The sequence below is a fragment of the Neofelis nebulosa genome, chromosome 10 (genome assembly GCF_028018385.1).
Source record: "Neofelis nebulosa isolate mNeoNeb1 chromosome 10, mNeoNeb1.pri, whole genome shotgun sequence".
Lineage (NCBI taxonomy): Eukaryota > Metazoa > Chordata > Mammalia > Carnivora > Felidae > Neofelis > Neofelis nebulosa.
The window spans coordinates 73,700,221-73,725,005 of record NC_080791.1 but is presented as its reverse complement, the minus strand read 5'-3'; the positions used below and the strand labels follow the sequence as shown (position 1 = coordinate 73,725,005).

At 49.0% G+C, this 24,785-nt stretch overlaps 1 protein-coding gene and 1 non-coding gene across 2 annotated transcripts in view; one reads left to right on the top strand and one right to left on the bottom strand.

The window, feature by feature from the left end:
* Nucleotides 1-496: 496 nt before the first annotated feature.
* The window catches only part of OTOG (otogelin), a 90,902-nt gene continuing 66,613 nt past the window's right edge, over nucleotides 497-24,785 (bottom strand). The window contains exons 40-56 of the mRNA XM_058686540.1: nucleotides 18,978-19,161; nucleotides 16,436-16,656; nucleotides 16,087-16,225; nucleotides 14,402-14,596; nucleotides 13,977-14,189; nucleotides 13,313-13,417; nucleotides 13,038-13,145; nucleotides 12,549-12,650; nucleotides 9,324-9,422; nucleotides 8,095-8,135; nucleotides 7,031-7,106; nucleotides 6,756-6,934; nucleotides 5,893-5,997; nucleotides 5,601-5,720; nucleotides 4,436-4,481; nucleotides 1,995-2,074; nucleotides 497-1,912 (exon numbers count right to left, since the gene is read on the bottom strand). Coding sequence (XP_058542523.1) covers nucleotides 1,712-1,912; nucleotides 1,995-2,074; nucleotides 4,436-4,481; nucleotides 5,601-5,720; nucleotides 5,893-5,997; nucleotides 6,756-6,934; nucleotides 7,031-7,106; nucleotides 8,095-8,135; nucleotides 9,324-9,422; nucleotides 12,549-12,650; nucleotides 13,038-13,145; nucleotides 13,313-13,417; nucleotides 13,977-14,189; nucleotides 14,402-14,596; nucleotides 16,087-16,225; nucleotides 16,436-16,656; nucleotides 18,978-19,161 — 2,214 coding nt within the window. The 3' untranslated portion in view covers nucleotides 497-1,711. The remainder of the gene's footprint in view (nucleotides 1,913-1,994; nucleotides 2,075-4,435; nucleotides 4,482-5,600; nucleotides 5,721-5,892; nucleotides 5,998-6,755; nucleotides 6,935-7,030; nucleotides 7,107-8,094; nucleotides 8,136-9,323; nucleotides 9,423-12,548; nucleotides 12,651-13,037; nucleotides 13,146-13,312; nucleotides 13,418-13,976; nucleotides 14,190-14,401; nucleotides 14,597-16,086; nucleotides 16,226-16,435; nucleotides 16,657-18,977; nucleotides 19,162-24,785) is intronic.
* LOC131488979 (small nucleolar RNA SNORD89) lies at nucleotides 23,712-23,821 on the top strand. The gene has a single exon (XR_009250355.1). It is a non-coding gene; the product is annotated as a small nucleolar RNA SNORD89 (small nucleolar RNA).

The window sequence follows — 24,785 nt, the reverse complement described above, 5'->3', positions numbered from 1 at the left end:
AGGGCAATCCGGCAACACTGATCAAGGTTTAAATTCCTCACCATGTCCTGTCCTTTCTAAAGCACAGGGCATGGGATCATGCTGGCTGATAACGGGTGTTTCTTGTGAATCTTACACTAAAATGTCTGAATCTAAAAGAGTTGGTTTCCCAGGAGGCAGCTGGGGGATCAGGACTGGGATATTTGGCCAAAGGGCTGGAGTAGGAGGCTGGCTTCCGGGAGGAGCAGGCAGGAGGGATGCCTGGGTGGAAGTGAAGGTGAGGTGAAGAGGCAGAAACATGTGATTCCAGTGGTGGGTGTGACCATCAGGAGTGAGGTCCCCAGGAGTACACAGTGGGGGCAGGGCAGGTGCTGAGGGGGTCACAGTGCTGGGCACAGGTGGGGCAGGACAAGGTGGGGTGACCTTCAGGGCCATAAAATAGAGTCTTTTCTTCACAGCTGAAACTCCTTCAGATTCAAAGCAAACCTGACACCCTGAGAGATGCTCAGAGGCCTGATATCTTTCTGTGGTTTATTGGATCTAGAGCCAGAATACAGATACAAGAACAAAGAGGCTGCAGGAACAGCTGGGGACCATCTTGGCACAGGCCCCTATCCCCAAACCTAGGGACACTAGGGCAGCCACATATCCCCAGACATACCAGAGCACTGCTGGGGCCTGAACATCCTGGCCTGGACCCCAGCAGCACACAGTGGCATGGGGAGGTGGCCTACATAGTGGGGTGTGAAGGGGACCCTAGACCTGGCTTTAAGAAGGACACTCTGGTTCAGAGACAAGGTTCTGGGAGATCAGCTGTATGTAGGGCTTGCATTTTCCACTGATAGACGCTTTCCTGCTAAACAGTCCCATGATGCAGAGAGCTAAGAATTGGCTGAGCCACAAAACTCACAGTCAGGCCCCTCCAGAGACCAACTCTACTATGTCCGTGGAGAGAAGGCACATTGCAAAGCCAGGCACTGCCCTTGCAGGCTGAAGGTACCATTAAATAACCAAGGCTCCTGCCCGCACCTCGCAAGAGCCAGCTCACCTCCAGGAAGGCTGGCTGTGGGGGATACGTATAGAGCAGGCATGGGTCTGTTCTTCTAAATCCTTTCCTGAACCGCAGTGTCAACAACAGAATACAAGGGCATCCCTCTTGGGGCTATAGGGGACTTGAGGGCCACCAAGCCCCCTCCCCAGTCTCTGGGCCTGACCTCACAACACTGCTGAGAGGACCCCGGCCTGGGAACCCACCCTCTATGCTTCTGGGAAGTCCTCCTGGGCAGCTACTCACAGGCCTGTGTGTTGTAATTAAAGCCTCCCTTCCTTTTACTGTGTCTGTGGTTCTTCCCTGGTAGAAAGGGCCAAAAGAGAGAATGGGCCACCACATCCTGGCCCTGCACGTGGTCTTGGGTCTAGCTCTGGTCCTTCCTTCTCAGGAAAGCCTTCCCCCTCTCCACTTGTAGCCAGAGTCATGGATTCCCACATCCATGCAGGGGCTGGTGCCCCCAATCTAGGGCCCATTCCAAACCTCAGCCAAGGACAGAGCTGAGTTCCCTGACCCCTCGGGTGTGGCACTTTCCCTGTATGCAGGAGAGGGAGGCCAGAGAAAGAGCCGGTATGGGTGTAGTCACATTCTGTGCCTCTGCCTGGCATTCCATGCTCAGCACATACCAGCTCTCTACTCCCCAGGAGCTTCCCCCTGCACACTGGGCCAGCCAGCCCCCAGGTCTCAAGACCACTGGCAGGCGCAGTCGGTGGGCTCCTGCACTGTGTAGGGCACCCAGGTGGCGTTGGTGGCACAGAAGAGCTGCACAGAGCGGCGCTGCAGGCCCACCTCCCGGCAGCACTTGCAGAAGCGGGCGTAGGTGTTGATGTTGTAGTTGTAGATGCTGGCGGATGGGCATCTCCCGTCGCAGGACACGAGGTTCACCTGGAGACAGGCAGGCCAGTGAGGCCCACTGTGTAGCCCCGCCCCCCCAACCCCCTCCCACCACCACTTGGGCGACACTCACAGGGGTGTTGCTCCTGCACTCATTCTTTCGGATGGTCATACGGATGGTCACCTTCTTGCAGGAGCGCCCATCCTCTTTACCTGGGGGGACAGGCTGGGTGAGGCAGCTATGGCTGAGAAGTGCTGGCAGGGGGCAGCAGGATGGGCCAGACTGGGGCAGTTAGTGTCATGCTAGAGGGTCTCTCTACTGGTGTTAGTGCCCATGCATTAGAGCCCCTTGCCAGCAAAGAGAAAGCCTTCTAACTCAGTGCCCTGGAAAGATGTGGAGATGGCTAGGGCAGGGGAGAAAAGGAACGATGTCTGGATGGTCTCAGGGGCTCTTGGCCAGGGAGGAGGAGAAGGATCTGGAGACCAGGTGGGCTGCTTCCCCACCCCACCCCCAAAGCCTATCTCTAATCCTTGCCCGTGACCCTGGCCATCCCCCCCCCCCCCACTCCCCTTGTGCCTCTGGCTCAGCTTCAGCATTCTGACTCTGAGAGGGCTTCTGGGTAAAGAATCTGCAGTTTCCTGGATGTCTGGAAACCCCAGTCCCGAGCAGATGCTTGCACGCCTCAGGCTCACTGGGTTTCCTTTATCTATCAGACAGGGCCAGGGATTTGCCCACTTCACACAGTTGTCACAGAGGTGGAAAGTGATAAGCAGGTTCCTCTGCCTGGACCACACCTCCCACAGACAAGCGAGCTCAGGGCCATTCCTGCCCTCACTGGCTCAAATAGCTCATCCTTGGGCCCTTCCTTCACCACTCCTGAAACTATAACACCCGGCCTCCCTCTACCCTGTGCTCCCTCCCTGCCCCCTCCCTTGCCTTATTTCTATCTGGGGCACTGTCACCATCATGTCCCCAGTATGCTGGGGAAACGGAAGCTTTGGGCCTTCCTTTGAACAGCCTCTTCCACAACTTGTGGGTTCTTTTCTCATTCTCAATAAATCCTCGCTTTCACACCCTGATACAGGACTTGTAAGTTTGTGTTCTTTCTCTTATGAGGCCCCCCAAGTTGCATAAGTTTCAATCCCCATAAAACTGGATGCATCCATCATATATATTTGACTTATTATGCGGGGCTCTCCCACTACAACATCAGCTCCATAAAGCTTTATTTATGCTGTGTCTGCAGTGCCTAAAACACGGCCTGGCATATTGATGCTCAATAAATATTTGTCTGATGCATGGGCTCCCTCTGTCACTGAGGGTGCCTGCCAGAAACAGGGTGGAATCCTTTCTTCTGGCCTCTTGGCCTCACCACAGTGGGTTTCCTATCATCCCAGCTGGAGGACTCCTGGCCAGAGCTAAGTTCACTTTTTCCTCCTTCCCTGCTTCCAGGAGGCAAGAGGACCAAGGGCTGTCCCGGCCAGGGCCCTCGGGGTCCCAGACCAAGGCCAGCTGAGTGACGAATGGGAGCAAAGTGGTGGTGGCATTGGGCATTGATGGGTCCAGGAGAGGGGGAACCGCTGAAGCATTCCCACGCAAGCCCAAGGGATGAGGCTCGCTACCCAGCATGCACTGTTGGCCCAGAAAGGCCTTTGCCAGAGGCAGGGAGCAGGGGCCCCGCCCTCCCCTCCCCCACCCCCAGAGCTGGGGCCATCTAGCAGAAGGAACGTTGTTGGGAATAGCAACGTGGCTGCATGCCTCAGTCCTGTGGGTTTCCGAGAGGAGTACCTGGGTGGCAGTGGACACTAACCCGTGGAGGAGAGGCGGGGCTAACGGGGACCACAGGAAACAGGGTCCCCGGGGAACCTGGGGAGAGGGACATGGGTCGTAGGTCACACGGGAGCACATGGAATATTCAGGGAACATGAGTTGCGGGTCGGAGATCAGCCAGTGAGGCACTGAGCCCAGCTTCCTTGCAGTATGTGAGATGGACACAAAAGGGTGTCAAATTCTACATCCCTCCAAAGGACAGTCTGAGGACCCTAGGGAGAGGGGAGGCGTGTAGACAAAGGTCCTAAAGCTGACTAGAACGTGCATGCTTATGTGGCTCGGGCTACAGGTTCCAGGGGCCAGGTGTGAGTCCAGGTCACTCGGACTGAGACAGCGACCCTGTGGGCCTGAATCCCCCCCGGCGGGAATCTCTGAGACAGGGCTCCTGACCACAAGGAGAATTCACCTGGGGGGCTTCCGGGCTCGGGGTCTTGGCAGGGGCAGGAGGAGGCAGAAGAGCTGATGAATCTCTGACCTCCTGGACTCAATAGCCCAATGTCCCCTGTCTCCATCAAGAAGTAAAGGCCTTTTGTTGGGATAGGGACAGGAGCATGGGCTCTGCCCACCCGCATATCTGTGCCAGTGCCGTGAGCCCCATGGTATCGGTGTTATCCCTTCATCTAAACCCCCGAAGAACTAGCACTGGAGGTGCCAGGCCAGGAACCTGGCCCTCTGAGCCCTGACAGGATACCCTGTCCCCCGACCAGAGACCTCACCCCTGGGCCTCCACCGTGCTCACTCACATGTCCTGCAGCATCCTTCCAAGGAAGGTACCACTGAGCCCCCAACCTAGAGGGAGAGGAGGGGAGGTGAGTGGGAGAGCCCGTCCCAGGCCAGAAGCCAAGATCCCAGCAAAAGGCAGAAAAGGCACAGAGCCCTGACTCAGCTTTTCCTCCCAAGATGCCCCAGGGCAGGTGTGCCAGGCCCTGCCGTCCATCAGGCCCTGGCCAGAGGGAGAAGGCGCCCCTGGGCTGGCCATGGGAGAGCCACAGGGACTAACCTGACTGGCTCGGCCACTGGCATAAAAGCTGCCAGTGGCCCCAGTAAGACCGGAGGCTGGGTTAAGATGGTGAGATCCTCCCATCTTTCCAGTGGCGGCTTCCCTCCTGCCCCACCCTGTGCCCACATTAGTGCTTCCTGCACAGAGGGTCCGAGAGGGGAGCGATGCAGGGGCTGACCCATTTGGGTCAGTGGCCTGGGCTCCATCCCAGCCCCGGATAAGTCATCCTTTTTCCTCTGGGCTCCGTTTTCCCACCCTTAAAATGGGTGCAGTTATCCCTTATAGCCCTCCTCCTCTATTATGAAATGGATAAAACAATGATGTGACTGTTCTTTGTAAATAAGTATTGTGTGTGTGAGCACATGCATGTGACTTTGTGAACATATACATGTGTGGTTTTGTAGTGCGAGTGTGTGTGACTGGGAGCGTGTGTACTTGTTTTTAAGATCAGAAACCTTTCGATGTCCAGTATCAATCTCAGGAACCTTCCTCATTTAACAATAACCAAACCCCCCAGAAATCCTTTTCCTTGAGGCGTGTGCCCTTAGTGACAGCTGTCCCTGCCAGTGCTGTTTTGGCTAGTGGTAGTGCCATTAGAGCATCAGAGGACTGAACTGTGCACCTGCATGGCATGTATGTGACGTCTCAGAACATGTGAGGATGTATGTTTGCATACATCCGTGTGCGGCTGTGTGTGTGACGCATGAGGATGTGGGGTGTGACGCGGTCAGAGCAGGAACATGGAGAGATGTGGAGCTGGGGTGGCAGGGCAGGTATGGCCTCCAGGGAACCCCTCTTCCCTCACTTCTGCACACAGGAGCCCCACACCCTGCAACGTCCCCCGCCAGTAAGACAGGTGATACCCCTGGCTTCAGGCCATGCTGTGAGGGGAGAAGGCTGGCACTGACCTTGGCACACTCGGTCTCGTTGAGTGGCGGGCAGCTGATGGGTGAGCGGACAAGCACAGCGCCCAGGGGCGTGTTGCCACAGTGATGGCGGGTACAGTTTGCGATCCAGGACGCCCCAGGCTGGAGGGCACAGAGGTGGACAATGGGGACTGGGTGGCTAGATGGTCTGAGTGAACAGACAGGGCACAGCTCTTGGGCACAGGTGCTGCCCAGGACCCTGTCTGTGCCTAGCCCTGAGCCCCGGCTGCCTCCTGGGATGCCCTCCCAGGTGGGTGGTTAAGGGGCTGCATACCAAGAACAGGGAGGTGGTGCCGTTGGGGAAAGTGAAGAGGCAGGACACGTTCCTACAGGAGCCACAGCAGGCAGCCAGGTCCCGTGGATGCTCGTACTCCTGATTCTGCAGGACAGGGCGGGACCAGAGGGACCTCAGCCATGTGCCCACCTCCACCCTCCTGCTTTCCTACTGTCTGATGGTCTCTGAGCCCCAAGCCCAGAGAAGGCCCCCCTGTAGATGCTCAGAAAGGGAGCTCGCTCCCAACCTCTTATTTCAGACAGGAAGGTCATCCCTTAAGCCTCCTTTACAGCAGTTCCTAGACCCATTCCCAGTTGACGAAGAGCATTTCCACCCCTTTCAAAGACAGCACTGCTGGTGATTAAGGGTGCTGGTTTTGTTTCCACGCAGACCTCAGTCTGACTCCCGGTCCCTGTGGGAATTTGTACAAATGACCGGACCTCCCTAAACCTCAGCTTTCTCATCTGACAAATGGGAATAATGCCAGCCCCTTTTAGCTTTTACTAGAAGCCAGTCACTATCTTAGATACCGGGTGTGCAGAAGTGCACAAAGGGTAACAACACAAACACACAAACCAAAGCAATAGGGAATGTACCAGTCGTAAGTAGGTGCTTCATAAATACGTCTTCTGTCAAATACTCGCCCTTGCCAGACCTTCACTCTTGCCGTTCCCCTCCTGGCCTCTCCCAACCCCGCCCGTTCTCAGCACTTTCTACAGAGGTCTCTGAAGGGTCCCCTGCCCGCACCATGTCTCCTCTTCAGATTTGTCTAGAAACCTTGAGACTCCTCTGATTCCTGGAGCATCAGGGATCACCCAGGCCAGCCGCTGCCCCTGCCCACCCCCATCCTGCCCTGCACCTACCGCCTCACAGTGCACGTCACACAGCACAGAGGTGGTGTTGATTTGGTAGAAGCTGGTAAGAGGGTCGAGCACGTCAGTGCAGCGGGAGGTGTGGCACACGCCATCGGCCGAGAGTTCCACCACGGTCTGGCCCGGCAGCATCACCCCCAGCTCACGGCTCAGGCACACGGGGGCCTTCACTGGTTGGGCGTGCAGGATGGCAACAGTCACCGGAGCCCAGCACGCACATCGGGCCCAGCCTGGCTCTACCCCACGGGCTTCCCTTCCCCACTCACCGCACTCGTATTTGGCGCATCCACACACGTTCTCCACGCTGTGCAGGAACTCCTCGTCCAGCTGGGACTTCTCCCACTGGGTGGGGCAGAGGCAGTCAGCACCCCACGCTGGGGAAGCCCAGCCCTGCCCTTGGGAGCAGTCTGCCACCGGGGCCCTTGTCTCTATCAGCTGCCTCCTCGAGGTGGGTGGGGAGGGGCTGGCAAGCTCCGGCAAGCTCAGTCACTCCCCAGCCAAGGGAGAAATTCCCAGTATGGCTTCCCCACTGAGGATCACTCCCCGACGTCTTCTTCAGGGACTTAGGCCTCTCCTCTCATCCCAAGAACCCACGGGCCGCATCAGGGAGGGACCATTGCATGGCTTCCAGCCAAGAACCCAGCTTGGCTCATACTATCTCCCTTCCTCCTTCACCAGTTGAAGGGAGGAGGGAGGAGTGGGGGAGAAAATGAGAGGAAATGTGTGCTGGGGGGTAGGGGGTGAGGAGAATATATAAAATCTAGAAAATTGTGAAAAAACTTTAAACATAACTTCACATTTCTTACAGTATTTTCCCTTCCCTCAGTGGCTGTGCGGTCTGGTGGTTAAGGGCATGGCCTCTGGAGTCAGACTTCCTGGGTTCTAATCCTGACTGTGATTTACTAGCTTCACGATCTGAACCTGAGCTTCCTTGTCTGTATCACTGAGCTCATCGTGGAATCAACCTTGTTGGCATGACACTATATACACAAGGCCCAGGAACGTTCCTGACATATAGTTAGCTCTCAATAAGCATGAGCTGCCGTAAAAAGTATCATCACCTTCATCATCTTCATCCCCACCATCCCCACCATCATCATCTCCACCATCATCATTGTACTTGCTCATCACAATGCTGAAGCATCCTCACGCCCACTCTATAAATGAGGACACTGGGCTCAGAGGGCAGAGCTTAGGACAAGAATGCCAACTTGTGATCCACGGCTCTTTGCACTACATTAAAGGAATAGGGTCTCCAGGGGATGGGAAAGAGTGGAAAGGAAAGGGGGAGGCAGGTCATAGACGGCGGGGAGGAGCAGGGTCTCCATACCAGGTGGCACCGGGGCACCGGGATTGTGTCGCAGTCACACTCTGAAAAACAGGAGGGGCCAGGACCTGTCTCACTGGAGACGTCCAGGTAGAAGTCTCCCCGGGCCTCCATGCCGCTCACTCTGGCACAGCCTCAAGCCCAGTTGGGATAGGGACTGGGGTCAAGAAGCCAAAATCTCAGCTTCCCTCCAGCCTAGCCCAGCATGGGAAGTGCGGCTTTCCTGGTAGGGCAGGTGGGGGCAGTGATGGGTCCTAAGCTCCACCAGAGGCGGGTGAGGAGAAACAGGCCGACAGACCAATCACAGGTGTCCTTTGTCATCTGGGCTTCATTCCGCCCCATCCTCCTGAAAACCCTTTCTAGAGCAGATGTGGAGCCTCTCCAGGAGGGAACGCATCAAGGGCGGAACTTCTGACCAGGGGCACGTCCTGTTGGAAGGCGACTGCTGTGGCCCCACTAGCAAACTTAACAGACACCACGTCAGCTCGAGCTTCACGGTAAGGAGAGCTCAAGGTCACAGTGCCTGTGAAACGCTCTCCCGGGTCACTCAGTCATGTTTACTACATGCTGAGGCTTTTCTCTGCTCTGGGGACAACACAATGAGTAAAATAGAGTAAAATCTCTACCCTCGTGAAGCTTACATTGCAGGCCTGGAAAAAGACAGTGAAATAAATGCAAAATAATTTCTCAACTCTTTTTAAATAACATTTTATATAAAGCTCACTGGTATTCACTATTGATCATTGATGCTCCCAAAGGAGTTTGAGGTAAGTTTTGTTTGTTTGTTTGTTTGTTTGTTTATTTGGGGGGGGAGGGGCGGAGAGAGAAAGCGGAGACCCGGACATGGGCCTTGAACTCACAAACCATGAGATCACGACCTGAGCCGAAATCAAGAGTCAGACACTTAACCAACTGAGCCACCCAGGTGCCACAGAGGTAAATTTTAACAAAAATCATGCTTACTAACAGACAGCTGCAATAAAGACTTGCTTTGAAGGAAAAACCTTTTGGGAACAAGGAACTTGATTTTTCCCTTCTTTTGTCCTGGGGAGAAAAAGGTGTAGGAATGCGAAGCACCCAGAGATCAGATGCAGGGCGAGGAAGGTGATTTTGGCAGCTTCCATCTGGGGATTCTGGAGGGACAGTGGTGGCTCATTCCTCCCCTCCCTTACTCTTCACGGGGGCCCTGGATCCCCGCCTTTGGGGAAGGGCATCCCTGGCCAGGGACTTACCACAGGACTTGTAGGGGCAGCAGCGGTCTGGGCTCCACACCTCCACTAGAGCAGTGCCCATGCCACACTGTACTTGGGGACAGCGGAAGCTCTCACACACTGCGAGGGAGAGGAGGCAGGGGACACATCAGCTGCAGATACCTGGAGCAGAAATCCCCAGAATGCAACATTGGCTAAGGAGAGGGCTCCTCCTTGGGTTCCCCCCAGTGTCCTCAGACACCCTCCAGGGCTAGAGTCCTGGGAAGAAGTCTGGGCTCCTGGAGTCTCTCCATAGAACTCCTACTGGAAGACATAGTTCCACTCTGATGAGGCATTAGCGATATGACAATGTCAGAACCTTAAAGTCACTCAGCTGGGCCTTCCCTCCCCTGAATTCTGTGTCACCCTGCGAGTAGTCAGGTTAGGATTATCAAAAAAATTATGAGGTGGAGGAAGAGAAGGACCTTTGTATAGTGTCAAAGTAATGGGTTACTTTCTGGCTGAAAGAGGAAAACTGTAAATGTAAGATGGAGGCATCTGGCAGTCCCCACCGTAATCCAGGACCAACATTAGCCTGAGTTGCGGTGTCTCAACCAGCTAGTCTGTATCTCGTGATGTGATGTACGTTGAAGCTCGTGTTCTGTCGAGCCCCACACATAACTTGAATCCAGCGGGTCTTAGATCTAATTTCTAGTTTATAGGAAGCACAGAGGATGGGAGGAGCAAGGAAAACAGTTCCCGGAGGAAGCAAGTGGATAAATCTAGAAGGTAGGACTTTCTGCAGGACCACAACCCAAACTCTACAATTCCATGTCATGCAGAAAAAGATGCTTATGCTAGATTAAATGATATTTAAGAGACCACAGGTCCTGGGTTGGACAAACCAGGAAAATCATGGATGGGGTATGATAGAACTTGAAATTTTTAACATTAACTGAAAACAGCTGGTTAAAAAAGAGCATGTGCACATTGTTGACGACATGGATAGAGCTAGACGGTATGATGCTCAGTGAAATAAGTCACACTGAGAAAGACAGATACCATATGATTTCACTTACGTGTGGAGTCTGAAAAACAGAACAAATGAACAAGAAAACAAACAAAAAAGCCAGACTCTTAACTGCAGAGAACAAACCGGTGGTTACCAGAGGGAAGGCCGGTGAGGAGCTGAGTGAAATAGGTGATGGGGATTAAGATACAAACTTGCAGTTATAAAATAAATAAGTCACGGAGATGAAAAGTACAGCGTAGGGAATATGGTCAGTAATATTGTAATGACATTGCGTGGTGACAGTCGGTGACTACATTCATCATGGTGAAGACAGGGTAACGTCTTCTTGAATCAATATGTTGTACATCTGAAACTAATATAATATTGTACATTGATTATACTTTAATAAAAACAATAAAACATAAAATAAAAAAGAGCATATACATGCTTATTTTGGTTAAAACACACACACACACACACACACACACACACACATATGAAGGCATAGAGACTATTTGGAAGGATATATACTCAAGTGCTGACAGTGGAAGCAGGAAGAAAGTATTTTCACTTTCTTATCTTTACTTGGATTCTGTACTTTCTATAAGGCATATATAGTGCCTCTATAATAAAAGTACAATGAAGATTGGGAGAATGTAAAAATATCAATAGCCTCCTTATACTGAGCACCTCTGTATCCCGAAGACCATCAAGTATTTCATATATTGTCTCCAGGCTTCACAACTGCCCCTCAGGGGACATACTATTAGCACCTCATTTTACAAATGAGGAACCTTGGCTCAGAGAGTTCGTGACTCGCCCTAGGCCACACAGCCAGAAAATGGCAGGACTGGGGTGCAAAACCATGACTCACTGACCCTGCCTGTACTCACTGCACACGACCAGGCTTTCTCCTGAGAAACGTGGAGAGACACGTGAACAAGAGAGGGGGGTGAGCTGGAGAGAAGAAGAGATGCGCAGAAAAAGGAGAGAGAAGACGAGAGGAAGGACATTGAGATGATCATCAGATCATCTTTGTGAGCTCGCCCCACTTTTGGGACCACTGGCCTCTGAGACCCCGGGTGGAGCCGATTGGCCCGGTGTGGACAGCGCATCTGGGGAACGCTCCATGGGAAACCTACACTGTTTCAGACTTGGTTCCTGACACTTGAAGCAGTCGGCGTTGCCCCTGGAGTATCCTGGCAGACGCTCCTCACTGGCACCGCTCTGTGCCCGTGAGGTTCGCTCACGTTTTTCCCACAGTCAATGTGCAGTTTTTGCAAATGGGGTCATCTTTAAATTTAACCAGTCTGTTAATTCTTATCCATCAGGTGTTCTTCAGGTCTCAAATGCTGGCCGTACTATGTCACCTAGGTACTATTAAGGTACTAGGTACATAGTACACCCTGTATTAAGGTACTATGTCCTGTAAAATTATCAGAAAGGGCCCACGCTTATTTGCGATTGCAAAACCAAAGAGCTTCAGAGGCTTCAAGATGCAGGGTCGTCAGGGATGCAGCCTCCATGTGCAGATACCAGGGTAATACAGTGACAAAAAAGATTGTGAAGCAGGGGCCTGGGGTCAGAGAATGAAGACTGTAAATCAATGCTAGGATTGGGGTGGCCTCAACCCAGGCCTGTCCCTGGCCCTGGGCTGGGTGGCCATGGAGGGGACAGGGAACCTCTTCATGAAGCCTCAGAGCCACCCATGTCACAGCCTGGACCCCATACCATCCGGCTCCCCTGGCCTGGCCCTGCTTCCTCGGGTGGGGTCTCATCATGGCTTTGGCTACTTCATGCTTCGGTGCTCACTACCTGGGGGCTCCCTGTTGCTCCCTGTTGAACTCCCACGGTCCTGAGGTGAGGGCATGGTGAAGGGGCCTGGTGGCACATAAGAGTCTCATGCTCTGGGGGCGCCTGGGTGGCGCAGTCGGTTAAGCGTCCGACTTCAGCCAGGTCACGATCTCACAGTCTGTGAGTTCGAGCCCCGCGTCAGGCTCTGGGCTGATGGCTCGGAGCCTGGAGCCTGTTTCCGATTCTGTGTCTCCCTCTCTCTCTGCTCCTCCCCGTTCATGCTCTGTCTCTCTCTGTCCCAAAAATAAAAAAAAAAAAAAAAAAAAAAAAAGTTGAAAAAAAAAAAAAAAAAAAAAAGAGTCTCATGCTCTACCCACTGAGCTAGCCGGACAGTTTCTGGTGGCACATAAATGTCCCTGGAGCCCCTTACGGTTAGGTCCCCATGTCCAGCTGGGACTCACCACACTGGTACACAGGGCAGCAGAGCTCTGTGGTGTTCCTGTCCACGGTGAGCGCCTCTCCTTCCTGACACTCGGGGATGGGATCTGGACAGTCGCCGCAGGCTGAGGGGGGAGAGGGGCCACGGCTGTCACAGGTGGTCCCCCCACCCCGGGTATGTGGGGGGGGACCTAAAATCCAGCTGTGACAGGAGTTGGACTAAAGTAGTGTGTTGTGGCTTCATGGGGCCTGTCCTGGAGCAAGAATCTAGATCTTTCCTGTCAACCTAAAGTCTTACACTGAACAAGCACCAACTTCCTCGTGCTCAGTAATATACAGGATGAAGCTGGGGTTGGTTCTCTTCCTCCTTCACTTCGCTCTGAACAGGAATCTCACCCTTCTGTGCCCAGTCCACCTGGAGACCCTCTCCCTTTCCTCCCCGCTGCCCAAGGAAACCAGTGACGAAGGGGTGGCTGGGATCCAGCCGTGCACCCGATGGCATGTCCACCCACCGCAGAAGGAGGAGGTACAGCACGAATCCCCCAGGCGGCCCGCGATCAGAATCTGGTCCTGGCGGCAGCTGGGGACCAGCTCTGCCTCACACAGGTCTGGGTCACACTCTGGGGAAAAGACAGAATTAAGTGCAAGGAGCAGACCCTGTCTGGCCACGCCTGGGCCCCCACCCTGGCTCTGCCCTGATCTCCAGTCAGAACCCAGTCCCCAGAGCTCCCCTAACCCAGAGGCTGGGCTCCCCTCCCCCTTCCCTCCCCACCTCAGGGTCTCTCACCACAGCTGTAGCTGGGGCAGCAGGAATCCTCCTGGAAGTGGGTGAGAAGTCGGTGGCCTGGGTGGCAGGTAGGGGCGAGGCCCTCACACAGGGTCTGGTTACACACTGGCCGGGGGGCCACGGGGCCTGTCACCTGGAGGCTGGGACTCCCCCCAGCCTCCGGCACTGCCCAGCACCTAGACAACTTGTCCCCATTTCTCCCTCCAGCCCCCCAAGACCCATGTTCCTGGAAGGGGCCTCTGTGGGTCACATAGAAGGTCCAGGGCTGGACAGAAGAGCATTAATAGGTAATATTCATTGAGATGGGTCATGTGCCAGCTGCTGTCCTAGATCAGTATAAACTTCTAGATTCTCACAACCCAGAAGGTGGGTACCTATGATCAGCCTCCTGCTACAGTAGAATTGACTAAAACACAGAGGATGTTAAATGATCTGCCGAGGTCACGAGGCTGCAGTGGTGGAGGAAGAGTTCTCCAGGCTGCCTGGCTCCATAGCCTGTGCCTTTAAGCCCTACCCCACGTTGATTCTTGAGGGTGGCTCCTGCCCCCCCCCCCACCTCAAGACACTTTCCTCTGCCCAGGCCTTGTCCTACCCATCAAGGCAGAGCTTGAGCCTTTTAACAGTCTTAAAGTTGAGGTCGAGGAAAGTAAAGGGTCTGACTCACCACAAACTGTCCCCAGGCAGCAGGGATCCTCAGTGGGCAGGAGCAAAGCCACCTCCCCGAAACGTGGGCAGGTCTCAGGGCGGGGCCCTGGGCACTCCAGGTCCACTGGGACGATGGTGTTGGGAGCTTGGCACTGGTGCTGGCAGCATCCGCTGAGGGAGCTGTTCCAGGTCTCCCCCAGGGCCCGCGGCACCCCCGTGCTGTCGGTGCAGGCTGCAGTGGGGGGTACGGTGGGGCACGGGGCACTGAAGCGGGCAAGGAGACCCAGACTGTCCCAGGCTAGACCCTCCCTGGGACACTGACCATCCCCAAAGTGGCCCTGGAGGAATGCAGATGGGCCTCAGCCATGGGTAGCAGATGGGCTGAGGAGACCCTAGAGCAAGGCCAGCTTTGGAGGGCCCCACCCGGATAGAGGAAGAACCTACCGCACTTCTCCTGAGGGACGCAGAGTGCTGAGTGGCGCCGGTGCAAAAGGGTGCCCTCAGAGCAGACGCAGCCCTCGCCCAGCACCTGGCACTGCTCTGGGTCCAGCGGGCCAAGCAGCCCATCCTGGCATGTCTCCGGGGGCTCACAGGCTGCCACACATGCCTGGTATATGGAGTCACTGGAACACAGGAAGGCTGCAGGGACACAGTGGGCACCAGGCCTGGCTCAGACCCCAGGCAGAATGAGGAGGGGCCTCAGAGCATCATCTGTGCCTCAGCAGAGAGCACAAATGGGTTTAGGGGCATTACCTCCCTTCTCTAGATCAGGAGGCAGCAAGGTACAACCCGTGGCCCAATTCCAGCCTCCCACCTGTTTTTGCAAATAAAGTTTTATTGAAATACAGCCACACTCCTGTGCTGACAGCTCAGAGCCTGGAGCCTGTTTCAGATTCTGTGTCTCCCTCTCTCTGTGACCCTCCCCCGTTCATGCTCTGTCTCTCTCTGTCTCAAAAATAAATAAACGTTAAAAAACAATTAAAAAAAAAAAAAGAAATACAGCCACACTCATTCATCTACCTATTGTATCTGGCTGATTTTGCACAACAAGGACAGAGTTGAGTAATTGTGACAGAGACCACACAGCCTGAAAAGCTCAATTATTTACTATCTGGCCCTTTACAGGAAACATTTGCCAACCCCTTGCTCTAGGTCAGCGTTTTCAAACTTTCTTAACGGGAAAAAGCAGATTTTACATTGCGGTCCAATACACAAGTGCATGTAGAACAGTGTTCCTCAAACCTGATTGCCAAGGAGTCACTTGGGAGTTTTTGAAATACCTTTGCCAGGATCCCACCACAGGGCAACTGAATTGGAACCTCTTGTTGTGGGGCCCAACATTAATACTTTCTGAAGTTCCTTGGTGATTTCAAAGGGGGAGCCGGGATTGAGAATTACTGATATATGAAAAAGAATTTTTTTCACAAAATAATATTTAATCTTTCTAGGTGGAGTACACGCTAGCATTTTCTATTCTATTGTGTATTTTGAATGTGGTGTTGACCCCGAAAGTTGATTTCACACCCGCAGTTTGAAAATACTCCTCTGGATGACTTAGTCTTGTCATCCTTTATCCGTCATATTGTAGGTGCGGTCTTCCTGCGAGCTGTTTCCAGCCTATCTGGATGTGTTCACATTTATAAATCAAACTACTCGAGGCCAGTCTACCCCTGCCTACCCCACTAACGCAAACCTAACAGGGTGGGGAGGCGGTGGATCTCACCTCCATTCTCAGGGAAGGAGGGGAGAGACTGAAAGAAGAGAAAGATGACCAAGAATTTAGAGAAAGGAACTAACATTTCCTGGATGGTAACCATGTGGTGGGGCCACTCTGCACACACTGTCTCATGTCACCTTCAAAACAACCCTAGAGGGAGCTACTATTATTGTCCTCATTTTACAGATGAAGCAAGGAGATTCAGATAAATTAAAGAGTAATCAGATAATATTCCTTTGACTTATTAATATAAATTGTAATAAAAATAAATTTATTAATGTACTTATAGATTTATTTATAAAATGTTTCTTAACTTCTTAATATGAATGAATAATTAACAGGGGGTGGGAGCAACAGAAGCGATGGAGGAGTCCCCCACCCTCCCTGCTCCCCCCTCAGCCCCCTGACTCACGGCAGTAGTCGGAGCGTCTCCACTCGATGCACACGTGGAACTTGTGGCACATAGCCACATACACGGTCAGTGCCACGCAGGGCTGCTGCACGTACTTGGTGTCCCGGATCCATAGCTCACAGAACGACTCTGGGGGAACCTGGGCACGTGCATCAGACAGCGCTGCTTATCCCGACTCCCCCCATCCCAGCATCCAGCTCCTCCTAGCCCTGTCCAGGGGCAACAACGAGCTTCTGAAGACTCCTAATCCAGTCCCAAGTTCAACACCTCTGGGGGCCCACCCTCTGCAGGTAGTGCTGCCATTCCTAGCCCGGGAGGTCCCCCAACACTGGACACAGTGGGTACATACAAAGCGGTGACAGGCGCTGAAGGTGCGGTTGGACACCATGCGAAGGCAGGGTGAGCAGTCAGCTGTGGTACAGCTGTCTGGGCGGAAGCGGGTCTGGCCCACCGAGGTCAGGGAGCTGGGCACCTGCCAGCTGTCCAGAAAGGGAGCAGGGTCCTCAGCCTCACCCACCACAGAACCATCCTCCAGGGTGAGGTCATTGGCTGCGTCCCCATCACAGATACCTGAAATGGGGCAGAATTATGCCGCTAGCTATAATAATCATCACCACGCCCAGGTCCCCAGATGTCACTCTGCATATTTCTTACAACAATTCTTTGAGGCTGGTATTACTATTACCCTCATTTTATAGATGAGATAAACGAGGCACAGAGAAGAAACCTGCTGTGTAAGAAGATGTTGTTGTTCTCAGGAAATGCACACCAAAGAATTCAGGGATAGAGGGATACAATGTCTCAAACATACTTTCAAATTGCTCAGAAAAATGCATATATATGCAAATTGCATACACATAAAAAAGTGCATTTATATAAATCCTACATGTATAGATGTATTTACACATCTGCCTACATGCATACACATGTGTGTATTTTATATACATACACACACACAGGCAGGAAAAGTAAATGGGGCAAAATGCAAACACTTAGTAAATCTGAACAAAAAGTGCATGGGAGTTCATACTACTTTAGACATTGTGTCAAAACGAAAGGTTACTCCAAAAAATGTGCTCTAGCAGAGATTGCTAGCTAAGTGTAACTAACACCTGTTTCCTTTATTCCCGCGCAGTTCGCTAGCCTGTGTTTTCCAGGCTCTCCTGGGGTGGGGGAGCCCATGCCGAGTCCCAGCTGGCAGAAGGAGAGTGAGGGTGAGGCAGTGACCACTGCCAGGCCTGGCCCATAAACACTTCCTAACTCTTTTTCCTGCAGTGGAGCTGGAAGCTTGTGCTGAGAATGGAAGAGCCACATGATGAACGGAGTCTCCATTTGGGAATTTACATGTGCCAGAAATCAACTTTGGCTGTGTTGAAAGGCAGGGAGACGGGAGTAGGGCAAGAGCTTGTCTGTCACAGCTTCTAACTTAACTTCCAGCTTTATCTTTCACACTCTAGGCTCCAAACACACACTTGCCTGCCTTTGACCTTGCTTACACTGTTCCCCCTGCCTGAAACACTTCCTCAGAAGTGTGTCCTTCAAATGCCCCTCACATGCATCTGAGTCCATGACCTTCCCAGTTCTGCAGAGCAGGCTTTGGTTTGCAGGTATGTCTTGCTCTGGGTGCAAAGACTCGTTTTCCTTTAGACTCATTTTCTTACTCTCTCAGTAGTCCCCCAAGTTGCCCAGCCGGGTGCCCAGGATACTAAGCGTGAGTGTGGATAAAAACAGAGGAAAATTAGCCGGCCTGTGCTCCAGCCACAAGTGTCATGAATATATAGCATGATTGGCTACAAAACCTTCAGGTTTTATCAGTGGTCCCAGTGGCTGCGTTTTGGGTGTTGGCCTTGAGTCACAAAGGTATCCCAGGCAGGGGATCACTGCTGCCCCCAGCACTCCTTGCCAGGCATAAACAATGGAAGGAAGAAATGGTGGCAAAGGGATGGTGGAAGTGGTGGCAGTGCTGGTGTGTGTGTGTATGTGTGTGTGTGTGTGTGTGTGTGTAAAGATGTTTGTATCAATAAGTCAGTAAGGACAGAAGTTTCATAAAACAGCAATTTTGTCTGCTTTGCATACTATCTGTCCCGTGACTGGTACATGGGAAATAAATGAAAGAATGAGCAGGGACCAGACTTAAATGTGTCACTTCATATGTAGAGGGCATTTTGAACACAGGGGTGCAAGCGTGAATGATTAAAATGGGTGCAGATTAATGGGGGGAGGCCACGCAAGTATGTGTGTGTATAAGTGTGCCTATGTCTCCCATCATCATAATCACGGCCATCTGTCATGGGTGTCCTGTGAGGGTGCAGCAGTCCGCCCTCAGACTCTTCCTGCACCCTTTTTTCTTATCAAGATACATCCAGTCCCTTAGGGCATGCTCCTACAGTCATGCTGTGGTCTGAAGAGCCCTAATTTTGTGCATTGTGGCAGCTCTGCTGTGTGAGCTTAGGCAAGCCACTTAACCTCTCTGGGCGCTCTTTCTTCTTTAGTTCAATGGCCACCTCTCAGGGTTGTTGTGTGGATGGCCTGCAATCAGTGAGATCAGAGTGTGGAAGTGCTTTGTGAAGTGCCCATGCACATGCAGACAGGAAGGATCATCTGGTATTAGGAAGCTGTCAGGGAAGCTGACAATCCCAGCCAAAGTGACAACTGGCCGAGGCCAGAGCCCCGCGCCATCTCCCTGCTGGCAGCTTCAGCCCCAGAACACAGGACATTAGGTCTCTCTGCCCTGGCAGCTCTCCTGGTCCCACCTCTGGGCTGGCACTCTGTCCTAGCTTCCCCTGATTTCACACAGAGGAACCTGTGTCTGGGGACAGAAGTGGACTCCGGAAACTCAGGGAGCTAGATCCCCTCACCTCCCTCCCCACCCCAGCTGGGTCCCTCCTCACCGCAGAGGCCACGGCCCTGGGCCTCGCTGGTTTTGCTGGCCTCCAGGATCATGAGTCCTGAGCTGTGGAGCCACTGGATCTGGATGTGTGACGGCGTCCGGATCACGTACATGTGGCCTGTGTCCTCAATTCTGAATCCGTGTCTGCTCACAGGGGGCCAGACAGGCTGTGAGTCCACAGTCACCTTGTGGGGTGGGGGTGTTCAATGTGAGCACAGCTTGTCTGTCTGCCCATCTGTTCATCCATCCCTCCATCCATTTATCCAACAAACAGTATCAAGCTATGTCACAGGCTCTGTTTCAGGCACATGTGGCCAAGACATAGTCCAGGGTGGCACGGAAGAATTCTGAAACCATTTCATGAGCACAAAATGATAAAACAAGAAATACACATACCTTGAGCCTTTCTAACCACTCTCTTCTTTCCTGATCTGCTCAGGTCATTTTTTTAGGGAGATTTTCCTAAGTCAGCAGCCTCTAGCTTGGGCACCCCTTCTCTGGGCTGACCTCATCTCTGTGCTGACCGTTAAGATAGAATCTGTTCCCTCATCGAGGCATCCTGTAGACTCTGAGTTTCTTAAGGGCAAAAAATCTGTCTGATCCACCTTTGAATCCCCAGCTCTTGCCTTTGAGCCTGACATTAACTGGGGTCTCGATCAATGTTTGTGATAGAAGGAAAATTGTAAAAGCAGTCAGGAAAAAAAAAGACCCATTATGTAGGGAAACAAAGATCAGAATGACAGAAGATTTCTTATTGGAAATAAGCAAGGTGAAAGCACAACTTTATATATAGCAGCACTATTCACAATAGGCAAAAGGTGGAAACAGTCCAAACGGCCATCGATGAATGAATGGATAAAACAATGGCGGTATGTACATACAATAGAATGTTATTTAGCCCAAAATTGAATGAAGTACTAGTAGATATTACAACACAGATGAACCTCAGAAATATTATGCTAAGTCAAAGAGCAAGACACAAAAAGTCACATATTATAGACTCCATTTATATGAAATATCCAGAATAATCAAATCTATAGACAGAATGCATATTGGTGGTGGACAGGGGGTAGGGAGATTAATGATTAATTTTATGTTAGCTCAATTTTACCTCAATTTAAAAAGAAAAGACAGTGGAGCAAAATCTTTAAAGCACTGAAAGAAAAATTAAAGTCAACCTATAATTCTAAACCCAGTTAAAATATCTTTAAAAAATTGGGGAATGCAAGCTGGTGCAGCCACTCTGGAATACAGTATGGAGGTTCCTCAAAAAACTAAAAATAGAACTACCCTATGACCCAGCAATTGCACTACTAAGCATTTGTCCAAGGGATACAGGTGTGCTGTTTCGAAGGGACATATGCACCCCCATGTTTACAGCAGCACTATCGACAATAGCCAAAGTATGGAAAGAGCCCAAATGTCCATTGATGGATATACGATGTGGTATACACACACACACACACACACACACACACACACACACAATGGAGTATTACTTGGCAATCAAAAAGAATGAAATCTTGCCATTTGCAGCTACATGGACGGAACTGGAAGGTATTATGCTAAGTGAAATTAGTAAGTCAGAGAAAGACAAAAATCATATGACTTCACTCATATGAGGACTTTAAAAGACAAAACAGATGAACCTAAGGGAAGGGAAACAAAAATAATATAAAAACAGGCAGGGGGACAAAACAGAAGAGACTCATAAATATGGAGAACAAACTGAGGGTTACTGGAGGGGTTGTGGGAGGGGGGGATGGGCTAAATGGGTAAGGGGCACTAAGGAATCTACTCCTGAAATCATTGTTGCACTATATGCTAACTAATTTGGATGTAAATTTAAAAAAATAAAAAATAAAACAAGTTAAAATTAAAAAATATCTTTAAAAAATGAAGGTGAGGTCAAAACTTTTTCAGATATATAAAAACTGAAAGAATTTATTACTGGCAGAACCTCACTATAAGAATATTAATGGAAGTCCTTCAGGCAGAAGAAAAGTGATATCAGATGGAAATCGAGATCTACACAAAGGAATGAAGGACACCAGGAATGATAAATATGCAGATAATATAAACTTTTCTTATTTTAAAAACCATGCTAGAAAATAATTGACTGCTTCAGGAAAAGTAATAATGATGTAATGTGTAGTTTATAACAGATGTAGAAGTAAAATGTACAGATAATAATCCAACATAGGCAATGAAATGGAATCATTAAAAATAACCTCAAAATGGGGCACCTGGGTGACTCAGTTGGTTAAGTGTCTGACTCTTGATTTCAGCTCAGGTCATGATCTCATGGTCATGAGATGGAGCCCTGTGTTGGGCTCTGAGCTGAATATGGGGTCTGCTTAAGATTCTCTTTCCTCCTCTCTCTCTGCCTCTCCCTCCTCAAATAAATAAATAAATACCCAAAGAGGACAGAAAAAGAGGAAAGGGAGGGGACAAACAGAGAACAAATACCAACATTATGTTATATACAAACCTAATCATATTGATGACTAAATTAAATGTAGATGGTCTAAGGATCTCCCAATTAAAAGGCAGAGATTCACAGATTAGATAAGAGGAAAGGAAGACCCAACTATTCACGCCCTACAAAATCCTACTTTAAATAAAAAGACACACTATGTTAAAAGAAAAAGGATGGAAAAAGATGTCTCTTAGATATATACATTAAATATGCATGCTAACACAAACAAAAAGAAAACTGGAGAAGCTATTACAGACAATTCAGACAAAGCAGAATTCAGAACAAGGACTTTTACCAGGAGAAAAAGGACATTTCATACTGATAAAGGAGTTAATTCAACGAGAGGGAATAACGATCTTAAGTATTATGCACCAAATAACAATTTAAAAATAGGTGAATAAAAAACTGATAAAACTCCAAAGAAAAATTGACAAATCAACAACTTTAGTCAGAAATTTCAACATCTTCTCTTTCAATGATTGATAGAACAAATAGGAAATGAGTAAGGATGTAGAGACTTGAACAACACTATCAGTCAACTTGACCTAACTGACATTCACAGGATACTCCACTCAACAAGAGAATATACATTTACAAGATAGAGTGTATTCTGGTACATAAAACAAGTCTCATTAAATTTAAAAAGATCAAAGTTAGATAAAATGTTCTCTGAACACAGTGAAATTAAATTAGAAATCAGTAATAGTAAGGTATCTGGAAAATCACGAAATATTTGGAAACTAAAGAAAAACACTTGTAAATAACCCATGGATTAAACAAAAATCAAAGGGAAAATTTTAAAGTATTTTAAACTTAATGAAAATGAAAATACAAGATATCAAAATTTGTAAGATGCTGCTAAATCAGACCTAAAGGGAAAATTGTGGCACTAGATACTTATATTAGAAAGAGCAGAAAGGTCTCAAATCAGTGACCTAGGCTATAACCTTAATAAACTAGAAAAAAAAAGAGTAAATTAAACCCAAAGGAATCAGAAGGAATAAAATAATAGACATAAGAGCAAAAATCAATGAAATAGAAAACAGAAAAACAGCAGAGAAAACCAATTAAAACATTCTTTGAGAAAAACAATAAACCTGACAAAACTCTAGCCAGACTGGTGAGGAAAAAGAGAAAACACACAAATTACTAATATCAGGAATGAGACAGAGTACATGGATACAGATCCTATGGTATAGCAAGGATATCCTAAAAGGATAGCAAGAGTGTACGATGAACAACTTAATGCCTAGAAATTTGACAACGTGGATAGAATGGACATATTCTGTGAAAATGAAAACTACCCCAGCCTACTAAAGAAAAAGGTAACCAGAATAGCCCTATATCATTTTAAAAAATTGAATATGTACTTAAAAACCTCCCCCAAAGAAAACTCCAGACCCAGATGGCTTCACTGTTGAAGTCTACCAAATATTTAAGGAAAAATATGAAAATTACCAATTATACACAAACTTTTTCAGAAAATTAAAGAGGGGGAATACTTCTAATTCATTATTGAGGCCGGCATTACTCTGATACCAAAACTAAACTAATACATTACAAGAAAAGAAAATTTAGACTAATACACTTCATGAAGATCCAACAACATATAACAAGGCTAATATATCTCAACCAAATAAAGTTAATTCCAGGAATGCAGCACTAGTGCAACATTTGAAAATCGTAGTAATTCAACACATTAATCGTCTAAAGAAGACCGATGGAATATTATTCAGTGGTAAAAAGAAATGAGCTATCAAGCCATGGAAAGCCACGGAGGAACCTTGAATGCATATTGCTAAGTGAAAGAAATCAATCTGAAAAGGCTACATACTATATGGTTCCAACTCTGTGGCATTCTGGAAAAGCAAAACTGTGGAGACAACAAAAAAAAATCAGTGGTTGGGTGGGGGCTGGCGACCAACTGGCAGAGCACAGAGAATTTTTAAACCAGTGGAAATACTCTGGATGATATTATAATGATGGGTAGATGTCATTACATGTGTACCCAAACCCGTGTGGAAAACCAAGAGTGACCCCTGAGGTAGGTAGACTATGGACTTCAGGTGATGATGATGTGTCAATGTAGATTCATTCACCTTGGTAACAAATGAACTCTGGTGATTGAGGCTGGTAATGAGGGAGGCTATGCATGTGTGGGTACAGAGGGTATATGGGAAATCTCCATGTGTTCCTTTCAATTTTGTTGTGAACCTGGAACTGCTCTAAAAGAGTTAAATCTTTAAAAAAAAATAGTCTGAGGAATGATTACAATAAAAGGCCAAATTGCAATGCCTCTCCCAGCTGCACTTTGTGGGTGCACGATGAGAACATCTTCAGATGTGAACCACTGGTCTGACCCCAGTAATCACAGGACTGAACCTTCGTACGTTGGGGAAGCTTTCCAAACAGGTATGGCCAAAAAAGGCATTCCCATAGAGAGCTCAAATTTAAGAAAAATAATCAGTTAAGAAAACATAATCAGGGAACCTCAAACAACACTGTGGCTTAAAGAAGCAGTGAATACCTCTCTGTGTACTTTTCAATACACTTGCCAAATCCAGGACTGCTACAATCGTAAAAGTTATCATAATAATAGAACCTTCAAAAGCAGGTGATTTGAAGATATTAAGTTAGAAATTATAACTAGAAAATCTGGAGAATTTGATTTTTTTTTAACATGACAGTTAAATTGAACTCATCTGATGACACGTAGAAGTTGATTGCATGGTTATTGAATCTAGGATTATAGCTTCTTTCTCAGGAAAACTGTCTTCTACTTTTAAGTATATTTAATGAAGAAGATTTTGCTGATGTTGTAAATGTAAATCTTGACTCAGAGGTTTTTTTATATACATAAAATGTTCTCTAAATATAACTACTATTATTTGTAAGCTATTTATTTAAAACAAATTTGAAAATCTTTCCTTTTTTAAGTAAACAGCAATACTGTGATTTGGGGGTAGGATAGAAAGTCTAGAGAAAAAGAACAATATGATTATTTCAATAAATGCAGTGAAAAGCTTTGACAAAATTCAACATCTGCTTACAGTAATAAAAACTCTCAGCAAACTACAAACAGGAGAAAATTTTCTTCACCAGATAAAGGATATCTATAAAAGACCTACAACGAACTTTGTGCTTTATAGTGAAAGACTGAATGCCTTCTCCCTAAGACCAGATGCAAGACAAGGATGTCAGTGCTCAATCCCTCTTATTCAACATCATATTAGAGGTCCTAACCAATGCAATAGGCAAGAAAAATAAATTTTAAAAATACCCAATGGAAAGGAAGAAATAAAATCATCTCTATTTAGAAAAGACATAAAC